This window comes from Neodiprion fabricii, chromosome 1 (assembly GCF_021155785.1).
Source record: "Neodiprion fabricii isolate iyNeoFabr1 chromosome 1, iyNeoFabr1.1, whole genome shotgun sequence".
Taxonomy (NCBI): domain Eukaryota; kingdom Metazoa; phylum Arthropoda; class Insecta; order Hymenoptera; family Diprionidae; genus Neodiprion; species Neodiprion fabricii.
The window spans coordinates 22,435,822-22,463,221 of NC_060239.1; the positions used below are offsets into that span (position 1 = coordinate 22,435,822).

The window sequence follows — 27,400 nt, forward strand, 5'->3', positions numbered from 1 at the left end:
GGCGGACGCGCATGCTAACATCGTTCGAGGGGTTGCTCTGCGCTCTAACGCGTTCAAACGTGCCGCACCAAGGGTTGATTGTATTGCAATGAAGACCTCGGTTGGCCGCCAATCGTCGATCGCTACTCGCGTTTATTTATCTTCGAAAAAGACTTGAACTCATCGTCGTGATTTCCGATTCTTTTACTCGAAGAAATTTACATCCGAATTTAGTTTTTTTTTATTTTTCACTGAGGACAAGTTGAGTCTGAATTTATATGGAAGGAAATTCGGGAGGTTCAAAGCGTGCTTTGATTCGGTTTAGCGAATAACGCGAGTGGATGGATATAAATTTGAAGAAGATCGAGGAAGACCGAAGGATTGCAGTCGTCGATTTTATGCATTCCCGATGGTGAGGAAAACGACGCGTTGCTTCGGTTATTGAAGTTGAAACGGGAGCTACGGACGAAAAGATCCAAGATGATCCGACAATAAGCGCGTAATTCAAACGACGCGTTGCACTGATGAAATATTGAGGGAACGATAGACAGGGGTAGATGGGAAATCACGTGCTTCAGTGTTCACGCCGAGACGTGAGAAGTGAATATTCTCAGTGAAGTGATACCTATTTGAAACAAGTACGACAAATACACGAGCAAATTAATGGATACTCTATCTGGCGGCTGCTCACAGCTTGTGTAAGTAAATCCCCATTATAAACGCAAATATTCTCACCCCTCTCCGCACGTAATTATGAGGTGAAAGTGAACCGCGCTTATGTATCTCCTTCCCATCCGAAAACTCTCATTCTCTTTCTTTACCGCTGTAAAACAGGACCGGCATCATGTGCACAGCATTAAAATTCAACGAATCTCTCTCTCTAAGGTTTCCTAACAAAATATGTATGTATAATGCCTCGTTTATCGCGGTCGGGGTCACGCAGCTGTCGAAGACGAGAATTACCGGTAAAGTATGCATCTCTGCGCCGGGGTAATTAAACGTACCTATACTTTCTCAACTCCGATAATCATCGCCTGCGTATCGGGAGGTTTTAACTTGGCGTAGAAAATTGAGTTGCTTAAAGACGAGGGATAGAAAAAGCAGAAAGAATAGTAGTCCATTAGACTTCTAGGTCTCCAGGAAACGTATTATACGCATTAAAGAGGCCCGCTTCAGTCTTTTCCCCTGTCGTTTCAGCAGGGGTTGAAAATAATATAATCGTTACGTGAGCTGCGATTTCGTGCGGGAATATGAAATTAGGCCGGTGTTTGCCGTATGATACAGCGGACGATCCCATATTGGCGTAACAAATGCGTGAAAGCAGTATTGAAAGAGAGAGAGGCGGAGAAAACCGGGTGATAAATCAAAGCCGATAATTCCGCAGGTATGGTCCATCGGCGCGGCTACCGTTTGCAGATTTGGAGGGTGCCTAAGCCTTTGACCGTGTAGCGCTAGTCAAACGCAATAAATCCGGTACAATTTACATAGAATTATACAAATGGGATTTTACACGCGCCACGCCGGAAATCCTGTTTGATTTTTGAACGCGGTACGCGCTCGAATTGAACCGAAGTCCGAAGCGAAACCGCACGAAATGTAAATTAGGAAGCTATAGAAGGGGGTATAAGGGAGGGGAGGGAGCGGAAAAAGAAGGATCGAAATATGAAATTGTAATTTTTTCTTTCAATCTTCGATTTTGTTTGTCTCTTTCTTTCGGGACAGAAAGATGAATAGAGAAAAAACAAAAAAAAAAAAACAGCACGCCTACGGGGTCCCCTAAGAGCGTGCCAAACAGGAAGTGCTTGGGACGTGATAGGCGTGCAAAGATAGGCGCGGTTAAAAAGACGTAGTTCTTCTCTTAAAGATAGCTCGGAGTAGTTAAAACCCCCCCCAACTCGGGAGACGGTATAGAAAAATAGAGAAATAAAGATACACAGATAGATAGATGAAGAGAGAGGGAGAGAGAGAGAGGTAGTGAGGGAGGGGTGGGGGGGGGGGTCGAAAGTACGTTAGATGTGCGTCGCCGAATGAATTTGGAAAAAGGTCACGTATGTAGAATTAGAAAATCGAGTATACGGGGACAGACACGGTTGAAGAAGCAGAAAAGAGTCCTTTTTCACTTTCCTCCTTTTTTCTTCAAGTCCGAAATAACACCCACACGCGGGGTGAAATTTATTGAGCGGCAAACCAGCGCGGGAAAGCCGGCGAGAAGTAGGAGTAGATATACCTACGCTGCGTCGCGGAAGGTTCTCTTTAAATCTCATGGTTGTTACTATTTTATTTCAACTCCCGGTGTTTGATCTTCTTTTATTTGCTTTTCCGTCATGAATCTTGACTGTTGAACCGTTATTCGGTACACATAATACACTTCAAGGGTTCGGTATTTCAAGGCCATGCCGCGGAAGACAAGTTGCGTTGACAATGCATCGGAAATCTGTGAGGTTGGATCACGCAGTATCACCCTCCGGATTTTCACACCCTCGGTAGGTTCGAGCCCATGCAAAGTAGCCCTCGTCACTTCCAAAGCGACGATAATTTCAGGCAACGAAATCACATTTTGAAGACTCTAATCCAATTAGAATCTCATTTGGTCCACGCAATCGGGCGAATAGTATCAATAAATGGAAGAATCGTTTTAGGATCACCTCAAAGATGAAATGGATTCAATTTAGGGAATTGTAGTATGTTTAAAAATCTTACAGAATCAAGTTGGAAATGTGTTACAGAGACGTTAACAGCACCGTTGAAAGAATTATGTAGTAAAGACCGTTAGGTGACTGTTCTGTACAAAGATGAAGTTGTTAACGTTACTTTAACGATTCACGTTTCGGGAAAAATCGTTATTTCGCAATTTTAGGAATGTCTGATGATATGGTAAATTATAATGAGGAAAAATATATTCATATTTAGAAAACTGAACTTCTACAATTACTATAAAATTGCAAAACTGTAGTTTTTTTCCCCCTCGTTTCGTTACGTTAACGTTGCTAACTTCAGTCTCTTCCTTTCATTGCAAAAGAAGATTTCGATCACAGAGATGATTGATTTGCGCTTATCGTACCTTGACAGAAAACAGAAGAAAGACAATGCAAGCGAATACCCACACGAGTTCCAGATATCCATTGCATAGAAGATTGGCATTGGTCAAAACAGTGTTCAATAGATATGAGCTTGTACAAGCTCTGTCTAAAATAAAACGACGTATGTCCAGACTTGAAATCGTTCAAGAATCGACCATCGCTTTGAAATACGAGTAATTTCCAAAAATTACTGGGGTTTTCCAGTAAGATTCCTCTTGAGATGCTTCGATAGGCACTTTTCGATACTCGCGCCCTCCAACACGCGAAGTTCATTGAAATCGAGAACGTCCGTGAGGATGCACCTGGCGCCAGTGACTAGATCGCCACATCTGCTGAGGAGATCAGAATTCGGATATTGGTCGGTGTATTCCGTGAGAACATGGGGCTACCTGCGTACTCGACAAAGGCGAAACGTACGCACCTCGAATGATGGAGGAATTGGCAATTCACACTTGAATGGTTTCCCGTGGTTTTGACAATAAAAGTATCAATGGATAGCAGTCAAGGGCTAGCCCTCTTGTGCAAGTTCCTTTCGCGTTCTTTCCCCTCTTCTTTTTCCGTTTGTCCGACTTGTTTGTCGTCCATGGTGGTTTCTTGCGCTCCCGCTGCTGCCACTGCAGCTCTTCTCCAGCTTCGAGTAGTTCACAAAGAGCGTCGTCTGTCAGAGCATAAAAATTCATACATCGTGAATGATCTCATTGATTGCGTTTCCACAAATTTTTTATTTCCCCCATCGGCAGCGGACATTGGCATGCGCGTCGCCATCTTGGTTTCGTTCATGCGTCTTAAATCGTTGGTCTCATTGATTCGTTCTTCGTTTGTCTTCCTCTCCCCGTTTCGTCGCCGATGTAACGCATATTTCAACAACGTATCACGCGTGCAGGGAAAAAGAATTCTAAGTGGCTTCACACTCTTTTTCAGCTGTCTATTCAAGGCTCTACCGAGTCTCTTGATCACGCATGCATACTTGCGACGCCCGGGTAATTTGAGGATCGATTTAAGCCGCGTCTGGGTATGCCGACAATTCGACCTGCGGGGTCAAATCAAATGGAAAGATGAATGGGAAATGAGAATGCGCTTTGTAGATTTTTAGGTTCTTCTCCTAGGTCTGTCCCAGCGGGGTTCCGGCGTGAATGATATATTTTTATTTTCCTCCCCTGAAACCCCGAAACTCCACCCTCAGGATCCGTTTGAATGTTTGTGTGTTTTTCAGACGCATCGCGTCGCGTCGCGACGTCTTGCTGCTTTCAGTTCAGGCTCCGCTGGTTTTGTCGGCGTCGCGGACGAAGAGCCAGAAGCTTTGATCAAACTCACATGCAGCCGTGAAATTATTTATTTGTAGTCTAAACGGTAAAATATGTACATATATACAAATATGTATGTATATACACGTATATAAACGTGAGGAACTATGAGCCCACCGTAAATGCGAGACATATTTACAGCTGGGACAGATAGGAAACCTGTTCGGATGAGTATATTTTTGTTTCTATAAAACCATTTGGACCTAATCAAGCTGGCATTAAAATCTAGGCACAAATCACAAACATCGAGACAACTTTTACGGCTCAATATAGTTTTATACATAAACGTGAACCGAGTTTCTTTTGCAACTACGCGAGGATAACCGATTCGTTCAATTCGGTAGGTTTGAACGATAAACCTTGGACGCACCGTCTCGTCTGACAGTGAAATGTACTGAGAAGTAGAAGAAAAAAGATTCTGCTGACCCGTCAGGCGTTAAATTCGAGATAACTGTATCCTAGGATCTAAGATTTAGACGTAAGTGTGGAAGATTTAAGGACACATCTGGCCACATCTGCTCGTGACAACGTTGAGAAGACGTTATCTGCACGAAATCGGTCGGTGGAGAAGAAACCTCCACGGGACAAATGTATGGTCCATAAAGACGCTGCTAACCCACAGCCCCCATGGTTGACATGTTTATTTCACCCCGTAATCTTCTCGGATTACAAAAATGGAATAAGAAGGAGAAGATGACGAGAAGAAAATATCGACTGTTGAATAGAGTCAGCCGAAAACCGGTAGCCAATTCGTTCCTTTTATCAACCTGATTTTGTATACCTGCAGGTAGGGAGAAAAGGGTTTGATGGTTTGATGGTTTTTATTAAGATCTTTCCCATAGCCATGTTGGGAAACAACTGGGTTTACTGAAAATTCATATACAGAGTAAAGTAACAGTTGGATTTACCGTAACAGTACGGTGATTGTTCTGATACTATAACACAATTCTCTCAACAAGCATGGTACAATATTCTATACAGTATAAGACCGATCCTTGTACTCAGAGAGTAGATCCAACTGTTACAATACAGTATGTGAATTTCAGCATACCCTTTTTTACGCCGGGACTAACAATAAGAGAGACTTTGAAGCACGTGAAATTTGAATTTTGGATCGAGGAACGCCGGAGCGATTCATTCATTGATATAGATTTGGATTTTCTCGAACGAGATTTCGATTCGGCGAACCCTTCGGTGCCTTTATTGTTACGGGACAAGTGGAAGTACCTATTTGCGTGTTACAATAGCCGAGCAGCGCGGTTTGCATCGGAAGAAAGATATCAGATCCGATCGGTAGATGGAACCAAGCCGCGGCAGCTTTCTGGCCCCGTGGCTGTTGTACCGAGAGTCAGCTGGCCATTCGAGCCAACTGCACTGTGAAATGCCATGTGTCCAATGAAACACAATGGCACTACCGCTGCCGTCGCTGTTCTGGAGTATGTATTTTAAGCTTTTGAGTACGTAATACAACCGCGAACCGTTTATAAATTGAGTTTTAATCCTGGATCAACGGCTTAACCAATGGGGAATCTCTGTTGATGGGATATTTCAGATCTCTCATAGATTACACGTCCTATGAATGCTGTTGCCGTTCATATTCGGGCCCGCCGGACCCAGGGACACACATTATCCACGTATTACGCTCGCCGTTGGAAGTCACAGCTGCATCTAGCCTCGCCTTCTTCTTCTTCTTCTTCACAAACATCAAGATGCTTTGTCGTCACGCGGGCCTTAGCTGCTCCTTGTCCATAAACGGCTATATCTCAGAACCGCTCCAAAATTTTTGGAAGGGCACAGCATGGAACTCGGGGACAATTCGGATTACAGCCAGTTTGAACCTTGCCTCGTAGTTCACGGACTGGTGCAACACCTTTTAGTCATTACTGCCGTAGCTATGTTGAAGAGAAGTTAAGGTAAACTGTTTTCTGTCGCAATATCGAGCTCAGAACAACGTCAGGCTGTGTGACAAAAAAATTTGTCAACTCGCAGCAACGCCCCGGTATCGTGTGAAAGGAACATCAGCTGCTGTTGAACGTGAGCGTGTGTGTAGCCTGCACCCCTTCGTCTCGGTTAATTATTGATCGACAAGAGCCGGTGAGGGTTTTGTCACACGTTCCGATCTTTTGAAACTTCATGAAGGTGAATGCCAACGTCGACGCTCGACGGTTGGCGTTAGATTCATCGCGTCTGGAAATTATCAGCCGAATCAAAGAGCGTATCCACCTTGTCGAATGGCTGAGATGGAGACACTTGATGTTTCGGTTCGACGTATTTTGAGCGTTGACTAGACGACAGCTCATTGATCCGACGCGTGTAAATTGGTATCTCCGGATGCGCAGGTATTGTGACAAGTCGAAGAGACGATGTCGATTGACGATCAGTTTGGTTAGCACGCAGGGATAATCAGTGTCTGGTAGGCATGCGATTAAAGTATCAGTCCTGGCACAACAGTGACGTGACCTGAATTCGATTGGAAAGTCGCGTTTGATTGGGATAGTATAATGAACGAACCCAGGCGATAGATGTAATCTGTACCGTTAATTATCTCGCTCGGTAATTAAAGCTGAGCTTGAGATAAGGCTGAGATAAATTAGTGCCAGTACCTTGTACGTAAAGCTCGCCATCAAACAGGTTTCACTCGCCGCGAACTAAATTGGTACAAGTGCGGGAAATTTTTTGAACTCGTCAAATCCACGCACTGCACCTGGTGGGGACGACTCATATACATAGGCCATTCCGCAGCTCTGGTCTACCACCTGCTCGAGGCTCACACACGCGCTGCGTCAATTAGTTATGTACATAGTCAGCAAATAAGAAAGAAAGAAAAAATGAGAAAACAAGAATTCCAACCGCCTAATTTTAGTTTTCAAGTCAAACGAGGTAATAGTGTGAAGGATCGAGAATTTGTTTGAGATAGGGAAATTCTCTGTAACAACAAGGCAGAAGAAGAACGTTCTAATCAGCTGACTTCAGGTCCCCTTCGAACGCCGGGCCGATTGACACAAGAAATTAACCAGTTTGAAAATATTTTTTAGACTTAACCGGTTTTATTTTACATGTGTATACAGTAAACGCGTGTCAATTTACCGGCAATAAGTCGCAGGCGTCGAGACGGTGCTCGTGCCACCGTCCCGGCGTACCCACTGGGTCTTATATACCTTTTTACGACGTGAGTATACAATTTCGAAAGTCGTCAAGGCATCGGTGGTGCGATGGAATCGAGGAGGGAATAAGAATCGTGAAATGTCTACTCGAAATGACTTCTACAGGGCAAAACGGTTGTAACACCTATTTTACACGGCAATATCCGGGGAGCTGGAAACTCCAGTTCTCCGCCGAAGCGCCGAACATTAAAGTAATCCCGGTTACCCGGGGCTCCGAATGTGGGGAAGAAGAGCAGAAGTAAAATAATTTAAATAACAGGGGGTGTACCAGCTGCCGCAAGGCATCGCTGCACTGCGCGGACCGCGACTGTATAAATATTCAGACGAGCTAAAATTGTATATGCATGTGTACCGTATACACATACAGCGCACTACACTCCGAGACTCGGCGAGCACGGGTAACTCGGGATAACGCGGTTCCTACACATTTCGCATGCATTATCACGGTCAAAGGAGTACTCTTGCTTATAATTCTGTAGAGCGAGACTGTCAAAGCTTCTGCAACTTCAATTTGCGGGGTTTTAACTTACCGTCTAGCAATTTTATCATCAACACGGAATTTTCCGTTCTCTCACCCCTCTCCCCGTTGCCCCTGCTCTGCTGTGCTATCAAAACTTTTATATTAGTTCCAAGCTGAGCGGCCATGGGATGGCTACACAAATAATTCAACCACAGTTTAAGTTTATTTCACATCCGTTAAGCAAATCACTCTGCGTTGTCCGGAAGCTTATACTATCTGCAAAGGGAAAAAATCGTTAAGGATTTTATGGTGATTCGATGAATGCTACATGCATAGTGGTGGCCTTGTTATAGTACGTTTTTAGAATGCGCAACCCAAGATTTTATTGCCAAGACGAGAAAGAGAATGTGAAAAAGGGGAATTCAGCAATCAATGAATGGCTTCAGAAGTTACTCCGTGAACGACATGATTTCAATCCCCACCGTCCAAAGTGTGTTCCCTTCCTGCCGAGAAGCTCAATTAACACCCTCAATTAACACGATTCAAATCAATTAACTCTCCCTTGCGGATGAACTTTGACGTAATTGTCAGCCCTTTGGTTATGAAAATAATTAAACCACTCACGATGTTTCTTGAAATTTTTTGTTACAGATAGAAATATCCAGGACGGACTTTGCTCTTCCGGTGCAGTTCGACAACGTTGATTCCAAATCTGTTTCTCGGTGTTGAAGTGAACAAACAAACAACGCGATGTGCAGTGAGCAGTGACACTTGTAGTGGTTGGTAGTGACTGTTCAATCTGCTTCTATAGAATTGAACTGAAAATGAAGAAATGACAACGCTGGCATTCACGATGAAGCCCAGATTGTCCTCTCTCTTCCTGGTGTTCTACCTTCTCCTCGTCCTGCCCGAGGTTCATCCATTCAGCTCAGTCGAAGGTGAGTAGCTACAACAGGGTTTACGGTGACGATTCAATTCACTAGCTCAAGTCTAGTCTCCATTCTTCTTTTTATGCACAAAGCCTCATTCAGCAACCTCACGGACAATCGAGCTTAGGTATAACTCAGTGGCTGTAGGCTTATAATCGGTTGAAGAAATCTGTCACGCCACACTCGTGAGGCGTGAATATTGTGTTCACAATATTTACAGAGTGGCAACGGCGAAGCGAATAACTGTTATAACCGAGCGACAATGTGTGCCAAAATAAAGTCAATGCCGCAATGGTAATCAGAATACTCTCATTTATATGCTTGCCATGGCTTATAAGCCCGTCTTGAAGCCTTGAGTAGAATTTCGCCAGATACAACATCCTGCGCCGCTTTTTCAAGCAGCACGATTTGTCTTCGTTTACTGTCACCCAAACTATACAACCGTCAGACACCTTATCCTTTCATTTCCCAAGTCGATCTATTTTCCAGCCTCTGGAATCATCTCCGGTCCCTCAACTGTGGCTACACTTCAAACGTTTCGACCGAGCCTCAACCTTTTATTTGCAAGCTGTCCATCTCTTTCTAATTTATACCGTCACGGTGATAAATGGGCCCCAGGAGATTTCCCCGCGTTTCACTGTCCGTCAGCTTTTGCACTATGTGTGTATTAACGCACCGCGAGTACGGCGCGCTCATCAGTCGCTCCACTTATCGCATTCACTAGCCACATTCGCACCTTCTGATCACTTCTCAACTTAATGCACCCTGCGCAAAGAGAGTTAGTTGAAAGCCTTTCTCCGAACCTCCGAGCGGTTATTATAATACATTCGAAGAAAATTTTTTTTGTCCAATCGCAAGTCGTAGACCTAGACTGATAATGGATCACTCGAGTGAGCTGGTTTGAAAACCGCCTCTGAGAAATGAGAAATAATGAGGAGCCGACTAATTATTGTCGTGAGCGAGTGATGAATGGTTTTACCTTTCTTTGCAAAAGTAAGTCTATCTGCAAGGGGATGATTGGTTCTATGAGTACCCACACTGTCATTAAATTTCTTTTTCACTGGGATCCTTGTGGTCCTAGAATTCAGTCTTCACTCTCGTCTCTTATCTCTGCCACTGTTCAAATACGTTAATCTTTAATGCTGTCATGGGCCATACGTAAAGATCAATGACTGCAACTGTTGAACATGCTGCTTGAAATTCTGCGAAAGTTTTTTTCTAGCAGAATGAAAATAATTCGTGGATTTTGAAAACTGAGTGCATAAGGTCGAGGCATACGTTTTTCTGTCCATCCTTTCTCTTTCTGCGCTTTGCACCGTCGGTGCTTTAAAATCGAAGAACCAGGGGTGTTTTTTCGGGGTGTAGAAATTCCAACGTCCGAACAAATTAATGAATACATAACTGCTTGGTGGATAACGCGTGACTGCATGGAAATTGTGAGGCAAGCAATTACGCGGTTGGTTACGGGGCGCAACGATCTCGTCAGGAGACGCAGCGTCTCCTTATCTCCTCCCCGCTTCTCCTCTCGCAGCGTGGTCTCATCAACATTCTGTTGGGAAGAGGAGAAGGTTCTTCGCGAAACGAGACTCTTGCGCTCGCTGCAAAGTCGTGCAGCATCCGATGAAAGGTCGGGTCAGCTTTAATTATCATAAATCAAACGCAAAGCCGGTCGCAAACCGAGGCGAATTATCGCAAAACTTTGTTCGCGTTTGTGGGTGCATATATGCATGCACTAAGCGTGACGTTGAAGGAGGGCAAGAAAAAATAAGGGTTATTCCCTCGTGCTTTGGAAAAAAGAAACCCGTTCAATCTTGATACCTTTCGAAACGCTGCGAAATCTCTACGGATTCGTCTTGTCTTATTTATCTTGCTTTCAACGTAATAAGAAAAGAGAAAGAGAAAGACCTTATTTACGGCCACCATACAGTTACAAGCGGTGTGAATGGTATCATCTAAGCTGTATACGTATCTGGGAAAATAGTAAGACAACGGGTAGAAGTGAAAGTGAGTTTGAACGATTTCAAATTGCACGAATAATATTTTATCACACAATAAAGTAAAGCAGCAACTTTATGCATTATTTACGAGCGAACGGCTCAAACGAATTCATAAAAGTCTCGGTAGAAATGAATTAGCGATTTTCAACGGAAGCCGCTGTCGTGACGCGGTAACGCGTTAAGACTCTTGTTCGACGAACGAGACTTAAAACGAAACTTTATACCAGATGCATTAAAGTGGGTGTGTATTATATATATATATAATTCCAATATAAGAAGCGGTGCGATTAGGTATCACAACTCCACAGTAACTATACATGATGTACCTAGTTTATTTCGAGTATGGCTATTTTTTATACTTCGAGTTGTGAGAGATGAAATTTTCTATACCAACAAAGCCATCTGTTTTCTTGATATCTGTATAGTTACACTTTATTCTGAATCATACATTTACAAAAAATAATAACGTTCACATACGTATAAATTTCCAGAAAAATATTCTTATGGCTCTTGTCTTCTTTGGCATGCATCTGTAAAGTTTATTTGTCAAGGTAAATTGATAGCAAAGAATATTCATTTTGTCGGATGGTTCAACGAATTGAACCATCGTTCGCACTATATTGTTTGAAAAAGTTTCCGCAACGTTGTGGTATTTCATGACCATCATTTCTACAATCCATTACGGTAAATTCAAACTTGTCGAGCATCAATTGTCACGAGATCTAATGCTATAAAAATGAGGAAATTGCTTGTCTGGAGTTTGGTACATGTTTTCAAATTATACAGTTACTATCATTATCTGCATAAATTTGATTCAACACATTGAATTTCAAGATATCTCAATCCTCATGCATCTAAATCAAGTTCGTTAATGTTCTGCTAGCAATTAATTGGAAAATGAACAATCTTATGAAAAAAAAAAAACTTCCTCGAGTTGTACAACGGCCAGGATCGATGTTATCGGTCCTTCGATATCAGAGTGAGCCTGGCGCACTCCAGGGGTTAGGCATGACTAGCTTGTATCTGATTCTGTTATTCGGTTAATTACACGGCCTAACGTAGGTACCGTGGCTGTTACGACGCAAACGTTTTGTGCTATCTTCATCGTGTCCTAAGGCTCTCAGCTTACCTTACAAACGTATTATATATCGGGATAATTAATCTCCTGTTCGCAATTGTCCGCAATGTGCCTGATTATCTTGAATGACGATACAACATTGATATGACAATTAAAGAACGCGACTTTTAATTATAGTAATCGGTTCCGTCTCCCCGACTACTAGACCCGCCTGAATTCTCTCAACGGCTCATGAAGAATTAGGCACACCTCTATAGACGATATCCAACACAAGCTCAAGCTTCAACTTCTGCCCTGAACCTAACGTAATATACGCCGACCAAGTTTCAACGGAGTTAAGGTTTATTGCTCTCCTGTTCTCGTGTCGCTCGAAATCTGACCGAGAACAGTCGCATAAATTAAAATTCGAGCTCCGGTGTGCCGGGATACTCAACTGATCTCCCGAGAGAGGCTTGAGTTTCTTTAATTCACTAACTTCAGCGAAGCTGCAATCTGCTCTTTGAGCGCATGAAAAAAATATTTTCATTCACTTCGTCAAGACACTGAAAGACGCTGTAAAAAAATCTTGATGTAGGGAATGCAGTAGTCGGAAAAAATTGACGATTTATTCCACAAAAAATTTATCAATCCCACAAAAGTTGGTGCAAAATACACTTCCAACCCGGTTGGGAGATATTTTTTTCAGTTTTTAGCTGCGATGAATTTTGAAAGGACCGGTACATTCATGCACGTCATCATTAATTTATTGCAGACCGTAAAAGCTTTCCGAATCTGATTCATGCGGTTCAACGCGTCGCATATAAGCCAGATCGACAAAGCGTACCCTACAAATTGGCTCTTATCTACCGCGTCTTCGAGCTCAGCTACTTCGCCTCTGTGTTCCTCGTTTTGTTCGTGTTTTTGTCTCGACCACGCAAGCCAGCTGAGAGAGACGGTGGTAGTTAAAGAGAGGAAGAGACAAAGACTGGAAGGGAATTACTATCAAGTATCAACCATCTGGGACGCCTCTAAGACCCTGGCTGCATCGTTCGAAAGGTTTTTAAAAGAGTATTTCCTGACTTGCTCCGTGATCCTGCTGCCTTAATTAACTCTCCAGGAAATAGCAGTAGGTACCGATATATTTGAATATGCCTTTATTCGCAGTTTGAAAAATATGTATTGAACAAAATATCGTACGTACCTTTTTATGCTGCGGTTACAGAAATTTTTTTTATATAAAATTGTAATTTTAAAAGATTCACCAGAAGATTTTAACCTCAGAATTAGTTCCGGATCATCTCTTGCAATGTCATATGTGGCATGTATGAAAACTGATTAGCGAAGATTTGACGCAGACACTTGAAGCATCTATTTACTTGAACTTGAATTCAGAACATCCAGTCATATGTATTGATAGTGAATTTGCTAAAATTATAAGGCAATAAAGTAGCAAATAATTCTGTTTTCCCACGGTAAAATGAGTAGACAATTTCTCGACCCCGTTCCTCGGAAAACAGGAGATGTATGTAGGCATTGTACCCCGCTTCAGAAGCTATAACAAAGTTAATCGTCGTTAAATCGCGGAGTTGAAATAAAAAGAAGCCGCAAGTGATCGTTGAGAGGCAAGAAACAATTGCTACCCTTAATAAATGCAAAGTGATTCGGTCATTGAAGTACCATCTAGGACGATCTTCAAACAAACCCCGGTATAGCCGAAAAGAGAACGACGTGAGACTTCAGTGGAAACAAGAAAGGCCTTGTTTCTTGATCTCCCTCTGTCCCCCACAAACCCCCATCCCAAAGGCTCCGTTCCTCCTACAGACTGACTACCTCTTGCGGTAGGACGTACCTTTGTTAATTAAGAGGCGTCGTGTGTGGTCCGCGGTCTACGGCTCTCCGTGCTGTGGCAGAGATACGCTATCCAATGTCAGAATCCCTCCCGCTCCTGGTTTGGTTCTCTCCGAGTACAGCTTTGTCCGCAAGTTCCATCCCATCCACGTGCGCTGTTCGTACCGCAGATCGACTAACTAGACGGATATGTCCATCCAGGCTAACAAGAACTCCGAGCGAACGCGAATGGATCGCATGCAGGGATGAATTTGTAGGAAGCGCGTGATAATGTGCTATTCAATGTCCGTTCTCTCCTGTTCATGGGCTCATGAACGGTGATCGCCACCGTCGACGAGGCGGACAAACAGACGTGCAGGCATGTTATCGAAATTCGATGGAAACCTAATTTCAGTCCAGTTCCGTTTGGACTCCGTTATATATTTTCATGGGCTTTCAACCTAACGTTGCCACTATAAGGCCCCCGGAAATTCTGCCTCTACTCTCTATCCGGGAATATCAAATCACCTACCCGAGTGCCTATCACTGCGGGTAAATTTATATTCCAAAAACCGGTCTATCGTGTGAACCACTGCAGACAGTGCAGATTCCCCTTTGGAGCGCAGTATTCTTTGGAATATATAATTCTAGACTTTGAAAAAACTTGTATGAAAAGTAGCCCGAACCGACAGATCAGCCATTTCGGACAGGAACATTTCATTTCCACTACTTCATTCGCGAAAAGTTTTTCAACCAAAGTTTCTTTTTCCTTTTTCAGAAGCAGATCAGGATGGCGTTGAAGACGATGGAGCCTACGGTTTGGAGGAGGATGACATACCCTCGGCAACGATCGCGACCGACACTGAACTGATTTCGGGGGGTAGTGATTCACTACCAGTATTCCTAACTGAGCCCTTGGACTCGTACGTGGTGAAGAGTAAGCCAGCGACGCTGCACTGCAGGGCTGCAAAAGCGTTGGAAATATACTTTCTGTGCAACGGAGAGCGTGCTGTTGGCGCCCGGCCGTCAGACTTTGTAGACCCTCAGACGGGGACAAGGATAGTCGAAGTGGAACTCGACGTGACGAGGAACCAGGTCGAGGAGTACTTCGGTCAGGACAAGTTCAAGTGCGAATGTGTTGCATGGTCGGGATCAGGGCAAATCACGAGTCAACCTGCCTCACTGGACGTAGCTTGTAAGTATATTATACATATTACAATGAAGTGACCGTTCATAAAATCAGATATCTATAGACAAAAATATAGACAAGAGTGCTTCGATGATATTTGAAGTCACAAAAAGTCAGGTAAGGTCACGTATAGGTCACTTGTGGTCACGTGAAGTTGTGTAAAGTTTCGCATGAAATTTCTTGCAATGTCACGTTAAGTCAATTAAAGTGATGCGGTCTTTTGACGTTGTGAAATCCTGAAGTCTAGTGCCCATCTGACCTCAGGAATGTTCAACCATTTGGTGCACTACGTTATACGACTTATGAAACTTGATGAAATACATACTGTGTTATCCAGGAGTGGAACAGTCAATTGACTACGAGACTTTGGCTAAAAAGAATATTGTCATTTGACGTGAAAATCTCTTCAAAGAACATGTGGGTGAGATGAAGCATGGTCAGCAATGGACAAGAGGAGAGAGGTTGATCCCGGCTCCACGCTGCGCTGGGGGCTCCGGTAGCCGTAATTACAATAATTACTTCGTCGAGCCGATTAAATCCAAGCGCTGCTCTTATCTGCGGATGCGACAGAGGAAGAGTAGGAAGAAATATGGCGGGCGTCGCGCTTTGCTCTCGTATCTAATCACAGTCATTATCGTAATATTCGTGATGACGGGTCACCAGTCTGCGCACCGCCGCCTGCACAGTCATTTTGTAATTATTATACGAGAGGTATGCATTAACCTAATGGTTAACGTTCGCCACAGACTGCACAGACTCCCTCGGACCCGAGGTGCGGTCCGCTGAGGAGCCACCGGTCCTCAGATGACGATGCTGAAACGTTAATGCGTCGTTAGACGCTGCAGTAAACGGCCGCCCTTGGTTCCGATAACCATCACGGATTCGAGTTAAGCATCTTAGATTTTTAATGAATGCCAGTTTCGAGCGCTGCTTTACAGACTAAACTGGACCTTAGCAGTCCGTTGAACTGACCTTACTCGATTTCCTTGAAAATGGAATGATTTCCACACGTCAGCTTGACTAATATCTCAGACTGGAACTCCAGCTCTTGATGATTGGAAACCTTTGAACCACTTCTATCGTCTTTACTGAAAATGAACCCCAGATCACACTGTTGACATCTTCATCTTTCTACACCCCGATAATCACCATTGGATAGTGTGAAGTTAATTGGAAAAATCCATTTCCCTCATGTTTCAGACTTGAAAAAGCAATTCGAGTCCCCGCCGTACTCTGTTTCGGTTGAAGTAGGTCAAGGAACGGAGATCCGTTGCGTTCCACCCGCAGGTGTCCCACCGCCAAGAGTGGACTGGCTCCGTAATGGAGTGAAGCTGGATGCCCCGACGGACACCTTGCTTATTTCGAGTGAAGGACACCTTCTTTTGGGTCAGGCAAAGCTCAGTCATCAAGCAAATTACACTTGTGTAGCGGAGAACATTGCTGCGAAGAGACTGAGTGATCCTGCAAGCCTTACTGTCTACGGTAAGCAGTCAAAATTTTCTCATTCCTTTTACTGCGATACGTTAGAGGGCTTCACTTGGCCATTGGAAACGCTGGCCTCAAATAGCAAATGATTTTTAATTAGATATTTCGTAATTCCTTTCTTACGCTCGTTAGCAATTGCCTTTAATTACGACCGCGATGTTTTTAGTCACTCTTGTGAGTCATATCGCGGGACTCTGCGCGTGTGAAAGTCACTCGGGTTGAATTCACACCGTTCAGACCACTTAGAAAATCCGAAACTACCTAAGGTTTTTACGCCTGTCTATAATGAGCATTTTACGAGAATTTAGCCGTAGAAGAAATCTGACGTACGAGATCCTCGTTTAATTCCAAAAGTCAAATGAACCAAATGAATCGAGAAATTTTTTCTACTCTGTTTCAGTCAACGGCGGATGGTCCTCTTGGTCGGCCTGGTCAGACTGCAACTCGAGATGCGGTAAAGTTGGTCAGAAAAGAACAAGGAAATGCACGAATCCTTCACCGCTAAATGGTGGCGATAACTGCAAGGGTCCAGCGATTCAGACGAACGACTGCAACACTGTATGCCCTGGTGAGCGACTATTGTCTGTTTTATTATTAACCACTATCTGCATGTTCTCGACGTCATACGGTTGGCAAAAGAATTTGGGGGTCCAATTTCGAAAGCTTGCAACGAACGCGTGTGTTCTTGTGAATGCTTATGATCGTCGCGTCGGATTTCCATCTCATGAGAGCGACTCATAAGAACTCCGATTCCGGTAAAGGGACCAGAAGTTTGTCAGATGGACGGAGCTTCGGTATAGAACGCGCTACAATGTTCATGGTTGCATTCAGGTTCCTCTGGCTGATAGCAATTTCCTCTATTCATGTTTTGCAAATGCGGGTGCCGATGGGTTTGAGGGAGATTGCATGAGCGAGGTTTTGTCAAAGACTGCACCACGCGATGATTGCTTTGCGAATACTCGTTGATTTATAGCCAATGCATGTTCACTGAGCCGCTGCAAGAACGGCGGGAATTGCCGTTGGTGCATCTCCTCTGCACTTGTAGTCTGCCGGACCGCAGGACGACTCTCGACTGAACGATGCTTCCTGGAAACCATCCGCACACGAGTGTTTGCGCCAACTAAATTCCTCCAGGCTTGAATCGTCGCCCTCAGACACACCGACCGGCGTTAATAAAATAAGAGGTGCTCTCGCGTACAGGTGTAATTGGACGTTCCAACTTCCAATCGTGTCTGCACATATCATTCCCTCGGCTATCCTCAACCTTCCGCGTCGCACTCTTCGATCGGTCTATCAGGCTGAAAAACGAAGGAAGGTGATCGTTTCGAAAAGGGGGAAACCAATCGAGCTTTTTTCCCTCTTTCATGTGTTTTTCTACTGACCATCAGTAAACAAAGCGTTGTGTGTTAAAGCGAACATGTTCATTCGGTCAGTTGATTTAGCAATTCAGGTTTAGCTACTGCAATCATTTTTGTTTCGTCGTGTTGTAACATGATGTACAGGCCATTGCGGAAATGCTTGATGTATTGGGAATTTCAGAATAGAACTGAAAAATTGAAAATCCAGCGAATAGATTTTTCATCGGTCGAGAAAGTTCTAATGGCGAAAGGAAAAGCCACCTTTCAACTCGCAAAACATCGAATGGTAGTGATTAAAGTTTGCAGTGGCCAAAATTACAGGAAAAATGACTTTCCCATTATTAGTTTATACACATTATACTCAGTTATAACTTTCAGAATTTTCCGCACTATGGTCGTATAACAACTTCGTCTCTTCTTTTCGAGGAATTGAACTCCTGGTTTGTTACTACTGACATAACTTGATAATTCAATACCCATCCGAATGTTGTCAGAGCAGTACTTTTCTACCTCGGGACTAATTTGACCATAAATAAATAAAGGAAATATGATTCATTTACTTAAAGCAAATAGAATATGTCAGTAAAATTATCCCAATATTTGCTAGACTTGCTTTAAAGAGCATTACTTGATTTAAAAGACTTAGGAATAATTTCAAAGCCTCAATAAATTACGTGATACGTGGTCGAATAAGTCACCAGATTTGCAATATTTCAACCAAGTTCAACAATAATGAATAATATCTACGCGTAACATTGCTTATCTGTCCCACAATGCATTCATTTTACGGAGCAGCCGGAGCGATAGAAGATCAGTTCACTAACACCCTGGGTAAGTGGTTAAGCCAAACGGTAGCCGAGTCCGCGTATTTCGACGAGCAATTGCCAACTGTAACGGTAAGCCGGAGGGCTTGAAACAGCTCCCGGCTTTTTCGGTCGGTTGAACATGAACGAATGAAATCCGAGCTTCGTGACGGAACTGTTCACACGGCAAACGGCCCACCGAGAATCACGTAGCATCATTTCTCAAGGTCTATACCCACACGGGCTTCTGTTCAACTCTGACTGATCGTCGGGTTAGGCAACTCCACTGCTACCGGCGCTGTCGATGATAATGGTTGAGCCAAAGCACGTTGCACGCGGGCCTCGCCCACGCGATACACAATGCCAACGGGAGTCAATTTATTTAAGCCTTTGTACCCCGCGCTCCTTATTACCATCGCGATCCATTCACTCGCGTTAACAATAAACACCTGCAAGTGAGGCTGGATATCCAACCCCGCTCGTTAAGATTTTACCAGTATTTCTCTCCAACGTTTAGGAAAATAAATTTCCGACTCCCTTTGAAGCCGGTTGCCTTGCACCGCTACCGCTACTTGCCGGAAAAATAGAGAACCGGATCGCAAAGGAGTTACATCGGATACATTATACACGAAGACCGCACACTGAATATACCTTGAACATTTTCCTCGACAGCTGTTGACGGGAGATGGTCCACGTGGTCGAGCTGGTCGGTATGTGGAAGCGACTGCTCATATACCAGAAGGAGATATTGCGACAACCCGCCGCCGAGTCATGGCGGAAGGCCTTGTCAGGGCAGAGACATCAGTGCGGCCAACTGCACGGGCGGAATGTGCAACGGTGAGTTTCTTCTTTGATCTCCGGACTCCCTATTTCAACGGGCGCAGTAAGCGAGGACATTTCGCCCGCGAAATTATACCCCCGTTTTCCATTTAAAACCCCTTTCATCGCTTCTTCGTTTCGCGCCCAATGATCTTTAAGCTCGCGTGCAGTACAACGGAAATTAACGCGAAAATATTTTTCGCTTTTCAGTTGGCAGTGCAAAGATCGGAGGTGCTCAGCTAGCCGAAGAAGGTAAGTACTTCGATCGACGGAAATAATTCCTATCAATAACTCGGATTAATGTTCTTATCGCGCGGCGGCTGGTGGAGACTCCCTGCAAAAGGGGGGCACTGCCGCATGCTCCTCAATGGCATTCAAATTTATGCCACCCTGGCGTCATCCAATCCCCAGAGGTTCGTTTGCGCGGTGAATTAGTCGATAAGATAAAATATAATCTTCGTCATATCACCCCTTGCTAGCTTCAATCCTAAAGGGAACCGCAAGGCCGGGAGGAGAAGAGCCGTCGCTCGTCATTAGCTTGAATTTGTTCGGATAAATTCACCTCCGTATGAAATTTTCGCCGTGACGATTTCCCGCGGATTATTCAACCAAAGGTTTAATATTTGCATTTGATTACTGCCACGGTTGAAGAAAATGGAAGCTTGAATAGGTAATCACTTGACGGTGTAAACTAAGATCGGAGGTTCAAGGACCTCGTATTTACTTTTAATTACAAAGTGTCGTGCAGTGGGGAAAATTCACGACAATCAAATTACGGACCTTGGCTAAAGCGTGTTTCGGGTACCAATATGATTCACGTCTAAACAATGTTACGTTCATTTGTCAAAGTCCTGCGTCAATATACATATTTTTAGTTATTTAAATATTGAAATTTGAACTTGAATAGTGATTTTTGATATGCACGGGGTTGTGCCTGCAGAATAAATAGTGCAGCCGTGATCAAATACATTGAATAAATAACGAGTGAGAAAAAATACAAAATGAAACCTACCAGAGAAGAAAAAAGAAACCAATTCTTCGACAAACAAATGGAATAATTCACGGTACTTTGCACAGATTGGGGGGTAATTTTCTTTAAGATTCAACGACCCGGGGCTTTATTAATCAGGCCTCGTTAATAACTGAACGAAATTTGCTCGTGAATGCCGTGTGGCTCGCTCCCTCCGCTGGTTGATATTTACTTTTAATTACGGGGCTCGTTAATTATTGAAAATCAGAACGTAAACCGGCCTAATTGTGACGAGCGACCCCTCGCTGTCAATCTGGGAAGCAGTAGCGGTGCATGTGATAAACAATTGAAAACCGTCAGTGCGTCGATTTTTTCCTGCGTGACGTGGTCCGACTTCGACGGACCGTAGGTAGGGTCTATAAATCGTCGAAGCTGGTTACTGGTAGGTACACGTATACGTATTGGTACAGGGTGTTTTTATCGAGCGGTATACATCAAAGTTGCACGCGATACGGTCTGCCCTGCGGGTAACTGGTATTAAAGAGAATTATGTAATTGGAAGACCACCGCCCTCTAACTGAGACGAGGGTACGTTTTTTCTACCCGCCGTTGCGGAAACTAATCACATATGCAAATAATCAACGATTAAGAATTGTAGATGAGTATATATCGAAGGATAAGGGTAATATATTGATGCATAATGACCATTCCGTACTTTCCCCACTTCAGATTACGAAAATTGCACAATTGTGGTGAAATTCTTGGTCGTGAATTATGGATCTACGGGTTAACGGGAGTGGAAAGTTCTCAGATCATTTATTCATAGATTCTAAGTAAAGCTCCTTTTGAAAATGCAAGAATAAGTTTATGTAAAAGGTCTACGGCATTAAGTTTTCTTGGTGAAATCATAAGTTATATTATATTGCGTATCGAGCTCTGCGATGATTCTTTGGCGTACCCATTATTTGTTCTTGTCAGTGTTTCTTTGTCTCAAATCAAAAACCAAACAAAGACAAGTAGGTATGTCATATAAATCAGCTACGGAGAAAAACCACTTAAACACGTATGCGAAGCGTCCGCGTTCACTTCCACGTTTACAATGAGTAGATTTATGTGCATGCTACTCGGCGAAATGCAAGGTATACCGATCTATTTCACTACAGGAAAAGTCACTTCACCTCGGATAAGATCGATGCGATGAAGTTTACCGAGTTTCGACAGAAACCACGTTTGCAAGACTCGTTTCAGCGAATGGAGGAAAACGCTCCCACCTGATACCAGGGTTGAAAATGGTTTTGGAACCAATGGAGCACGGCGGTGCTCAGTAGTTCGGCGCGAAAGCTTCCCCTCCGTTTTGCTTAAGCGCGACAATCCCTCGTGGATAAGATCTGACCCAGGACTTATAGGAGTCTTGAGACATATGTGGCTTCGTTTCGTACGAAATGGAGCGGAATGAGCTCAGCGATCCTGAGCAACGTGAGTATGGATATCGTATTCTGTTTCAGCTAATCGGCAGATGGACGTAGCGCTTTACGTGGGCCTTACGGTGGCCTGTATCGTGATCGGGGGCCTTGCGTTTTTCTTGGCAAGATTGCTGAGGCGAAAGGGTCGCGATCATTCCTTGTACTCGATGGCACGTAACGGTAAGTAATTCGTTTCCTCCGGCGGGGATGTAGAGGGAAAAAAATGAATGTCGAGTTTGCAGTTCGGATAAAGCGGTAAACCGATCGGACCCTCGTTAAACCATAGTTCAATTTTCAATATTGCAGACTTTCAGCCCGAATTTTTTCCTGATCAGGACAAAAAATTGAGCTTGCAGCCAGACGTCACGGCCACAACGGTTCCGGCCTGCTACGAGTATCCTTTCGATCCGAAACTGTCCATGTCTAGGTCCCTATCCGAGCACCACTACGACGTCCCCCACCTCTCGATCGCCCCTCAACCATCCCCCATGTCCCCGACCCCCAGCACATCCACCCAGGAGTCCTGCAGCGACAAGCAAATCCATTCGGATAGTGAGAACAGCGTGACCAGCTCTTACCCATCCTCGGACTCGACCTATAACGTCGCCTCGGACACGGTGAGGCTACCGAAACTGGAGACCGGAAACGTTGCCAGAGCAATCGTTAACACTCGCGGCGCTTTACTCGTCCTTCCTGACGCCGGGATTTCGATGTCAGTCCCAGAGGGTTCAGTTCCAAAGTCCCTGCGTGAAGAATTGTACCTCGCTGTTTTAAACGAGGATCGATTTAGGCCGAGACTTCCTGGTAAGCACTTTCATCGTGCCCGAGGCTTTATTACGCGAAACCGAGAGAAGTTCGATTTCCAAATTCCAAGACTTGATTATCACCTTATTCTTCACCCTTAGGTTTATTGCTTTGAACGCGTGTTCTTTGGAATTATGACTTCAGACATTCGATACTATCCGAGTGAGCGAGTTCAAAGTTTACTCCATTTTCAATTTATTTCAGAAAAAATCCACAGAACAATTTGAGACGGATGAATAAAGTAATCTTTCCCGTCGAATTCTTGATGTAGTATGCAATAATAAACCGAAAGCACTAAATAGATTCAGTTTTTTCAGTTTATAAATATACCCACCACAGATTGTGATAATTATTGTTGTAAAATCGATCTCAATGTTGATGAATATGATCGACACAAGTTTTGGAATTTCGTATCGGTACTCCGAAAACTATCTTCTCCAAATATGACGTGATTCTCTTTAGACGGAGTGACTCAGTTGTCAGCCGTAGTGACCTGCGGTCCTTCGTCAGCATCTTTCAACAAGCCTGTCATCCTGCAGTTCGAGCACTGCGCGATGCTGCACCCAAGCACATGGGAGCTGAGCGTATGGGCGTCTAATATAGACCTCGACGAAGTGTCCGGGGAGCAAGTGACCTGGACCCGCGTCTTGACCCTCGGAAATGAGACCATAAATACCCCGCTGTTCACGCAGCTTGACCACGCTGAGGCTTTCATAGTTACCGAGCAGCTGAGGGGCTATGTTCTGGCCGGTGAAAGCAGCCAGAACACGATAGCGACCAAAAGGCTGAGACTGGCGCTTTACGCTAGCCAGGGAAACCAGTGCTGCGTCAGGGTTTACGCCATCGAAGATACGAAGGCTGCCATGAAGACGATCACCGACAGAGAGTCACAGATCCGAGGCTACCTCCTGGACAAGCCCAGGACGCTGCTCTATCAGGACAACGGGGAGTCGCTCTGCATCAGCATGGAGGAAGTGGGCAACGAGTGGCAGAGCAAATCTCCGACCGAGTACCAGGAGATCTCTTTCAAGGAAGTCTGGAACTGTCAAGAGAACGGGCAGCACGTCTCTTTCACCCTGGACGGTGCGTTCGGACCCTCCACATCGAGGAGCTACAAGCTCCTTGTCTGCCAGGGAAATTCCGACACGCGACAGGTCTTCAGAATCGTTTATGACGGCGCGAAGCAGCTCGTCTCTTCCGGTAGCGTGACCAGACCATTGAGAGAGGTTACCGTGGTCAGCAGTGGACACGCCAACAACACGACCACCGACTCCGCTGCTCTGAGACCATTCAGGTTTACCAGGTCCCTTAGGAAACAGCTGTGCCAGTGCTTGGACCCGCCTAATGCCCTCGGGAACGACTGGAGAATGTTAGCGCAGAGACTTCAAGTCGATAGGTGAGTCAATTTGATCTGAAAGAATTTTCTTGCACACCTATGTTATTTTTTTTATCCTTGTGCGATGTAAAATTGTGATTTTTTCGACACGGCATAATTGTAACGGAAAAACTACAAGTTCCGATTGGTGTTTTTTTAATAGGATGGACATTGAGCTATTAACTTGTGCTATTATTGGTTTTGGATCTTATTGACTTGTTTTAAATCAACCATGAAAAATACTTCATCAGGTCTTTTATATTACTGACTTCACTTTAGATCGGAATTGGGTTGTAGCCACTTATTTGATGGCATAAAGTCACTTCTTTCAATTCATTACTTTCACTTAGAAATACTTGCATCAGTTCATGGGTTATAAAGAAAAATGATTACTCTAAAGGCAAATAGTGTGCCTAGCAATTGCAGTTTTTATATCAACTTTCAAAATCCTACCATTCGCAATTCATGGAATATAAATCCGTTGAGTGACAACTATGGTTTTATGATCACCATGCAGCTGCGCAACAACGACGCATTCAGTACTCAATGTTTATGTTCACATGAAACTTTTCATGGGTATGAGATCCGTTAACTTTCAAAAAAAAAAAAAAAAAAAAAAAAACAACTTCGTATTATTTGTCGAAGAAATAGAGTTCGAATCGTAAAGTTCTGCGAATGTCTGAAAATCAATATACCGTCGAAAGTACATAATTATTCTAGTAACGCGTGATAAATTATTTGGAGATCAATTATGCTTCCTCGATTTCGCGGAGGTGAAATATTTAGATATGCTCGTATACCCGATTGTTTTTTCACCGGTAGATATTTCCTCTGAATCAACACCGAGGTATAAATTTGCCGGAGAGACGTGGTGGTCGGTGTGAGCGAAACTTGAAAATGTATTCCCATCATGAATTCGGTGCGAGCTGGGGCCGCCTCTCGAAACGTTTTCGGTAGAAGTTTTTTCATCAACATGCCTGAGCGAGATTAATTGAGTAGGGTTCAGCTTCGGATTTGACTCGAAGTCTATGATATAAATGGAACGGAATTGTGCGTGGGATGCGCGTCTTGTTTAGATTGGCCAGACCAGATTCCGTGCTAAGGTCAGCTTCCGTCCGTTGTGTTCCAGGTATATAAACTACTTTGCAACCAAGGCCAGCCCCACGGAACACATCCTGGACCTCTGGGAAGCGAGACACCGCGAGCCGACGGCAGTCACCGACTTATTGAATCATCTCAGAGTTATGGGACGGACAGATGCCGCGACGATACTTGAGGCCCAGCTTGGACCATGGCTGTGAGGTGCTCGTGAAACGAGGTGATAAACGCGTTTAGTGACAGAAGTGAAATGTTGTGAAATGACACTCAAGTGCATATGACTATGTTTAACTTCGAGACGCGATCCGGGACGGTGAACCTCGAGTGTTTCAACGCCGTCATCAGAGAGGTATCAAGACGTGCTATCGATTTCTATCAAAATTTACATAAACAGAAAAATAGAAATCTGTGAAAATGACAGCGAGCATATGGCCTCTGGCTAACGGGTGATACAATGCGACGGAGAGAAAGACTCTTCGAACGGAGTGAATCGTGTACGGACTAAAAATTGGCGGAAAGGAATGAGTGGCCGATGCACTTTTTCGGATTGACAAAACAACGGAGAGGTAACGAATGTACTTTTTCGTTGATGGGAGATGATAATAAAAAATTTTGCTTGCAATTGTAATTTAGAGCAAATTTATTGGTATACAATCTAATAATACACGTTTGTGGTGACGTGTAACGTGTATAAGAACGTGAATCGAGACTGCAGAGGTGACGAGGACTCGATTTAAAACACTGCCTTAACTGTGCGTGATACAATACACACTGCTTGTACATATAGACGAAAGTAACATGCGATTATTGGATATTATACAATACGATATTATATTATGTATATTAACATATAGTGAAATCAAAACGGCATGAATTTAGGCTATATGAAATGTTACGTAATCGAAAAAACGAATAAATATAGAGACAGAACTATGCGTTTAGATGAAAATATTTACAGGAAACTATTTAAGAAATAAAAAGAGGTAAATAATATTAAAAAAAAAAGATGAGAAAAAAGAAATAAAGAAATTGACGATTGGGTATATATGGCGGAAAATTATGGATTTATTATAGAGTATACTATATTATGAGACGAGGAATGTTATTCGTTTTGAAAAAACGTGCCAAAATTATTTGTTGACTTGCACTGATCATGTTTTTTTTTACTGCCGTTAAGGTATTTTGCATTTCATAATTTTGTATTACTATTACTATTATGATGATAATGATAATGATTATTGCTTTTTTTTTTGTTTTTTTTTTTTATTCACATTACTACAGTAAACCTGATACTCAGAATTGTATCTATGTTGTCGGGAATTCATTCTGAATGTTTATCGATAAAAGTAACTTAGTTTGTGTACAATATTAATTTAAACTACACTGTTCATCATTGAAAAGATTGTATATTTGTTACTTTCAACGAATAAAATATTCTTGTATACCTGAATTATTTAATAGTTCAATTATAATTCGCTGCATCTCGCATATTCAGACAACTCGTCGAACCGATTTAGGATCAAGGTAAGTAAGACAATGGTCTGAATACGGTTAGTTATACGCGTGTAAAGTTCACCCCATTTCGTATTCATGCGATGAAATTAATCTTCTGCCTCGATATCGCATTCATCACATTTAACATTCATCGGTTGTCAAATCAGGTACTTACCGGATCTTCCTAAACTTTAATAAAGTCCGTCTAGACTTATCGGAAAAACCAAGTTGGCAAGTATAATTGAGACGAATGGTCTCCGTTAATTGAAATATTAATTCAGCTTCAAGAACAGCTGAAAATGCATGAAGCTAAACGTATTCAACAATTCACTCGTTTCTCAACCGAAATTCTGCGCTAGCACATCTTTATTATACACACAAAAATGTCTATTCACGGATTATTGGACTTTTACCAAATTATTTCTTAAACAAATCGACTTAAGAGACCGATTGTCATCACCAAGTTCAATTTTGAAGGTAACATTAAATCTGTGCTACTGGACAGATTTAAAGAAACTGTGTAACAGAAGAAAGAGAGAGAGAGAGAGAGAATGGTTAGATAGATGGATGCGTATTTATTTGATTGTGGGGCAATACCCCCTAGCATAAATAATACATACATAGGAGGAGCGAGAGAGGGGGAGAAACCAACAAAAGGATTAGCCGAACACAGTAAAGGCAGCAACGAATAGTCATTCGGCCCAGATCTTCTGAACAGGGAGGACTGTGGCAGAGCCACCAAACT

The 27,400-nt window shown here is 43.4% G+C and overlaps 1 protein-coding gene across 3 annotated transcripts; it reads left to right on the forward strand.

Moving 5' to 3' along the window:
• On the forward strand, positions 1-26,254 carry LOC124178735 (netrin receptor UNC5B-like). 3 transcript variants are annotated; one of them, XM_046562322.1, is made up of 12 exons: positions 1-677; positions 8,639-8,925; positions 14,576-14,992; positions 16,187-16,468; positions 16,872-17,039; positions 18,625-18,660; positions 19,305-19,469; positions 19,662-19,703; positions 21,927-22,064; positions 22,191-22,688; positions 23,151-24,084; positions 25,193-26,254. In XM_046562322.1, the coding sequence occupies exons 2-12, from the start codon at positions 8,820-8,822 to the stop codon at positions 25,362-25,364; spliced, it is 2,958 nt and encodes a 985-aa protein (XP_046418278.1). In that variant the 5' UTR covers positions 1-677; positions 8,639-8,819; the 3' UTR covers positions 25,365-26,254. The 3 variants fall into 3 exon arrangements, with proteins under 3 accessions (XP_046418278.1, XP_046418287.1, XP_046418295.1); XM_046562331.1 differs by lacking the exon at positions 18,625-18,660; XM_046562339.1 differs by lacking the exons at positions 18,625-18,660; positions 19,305-19,469.
• Positions 26,255-27,400: the final 1,146 nt, after the last annotated feature.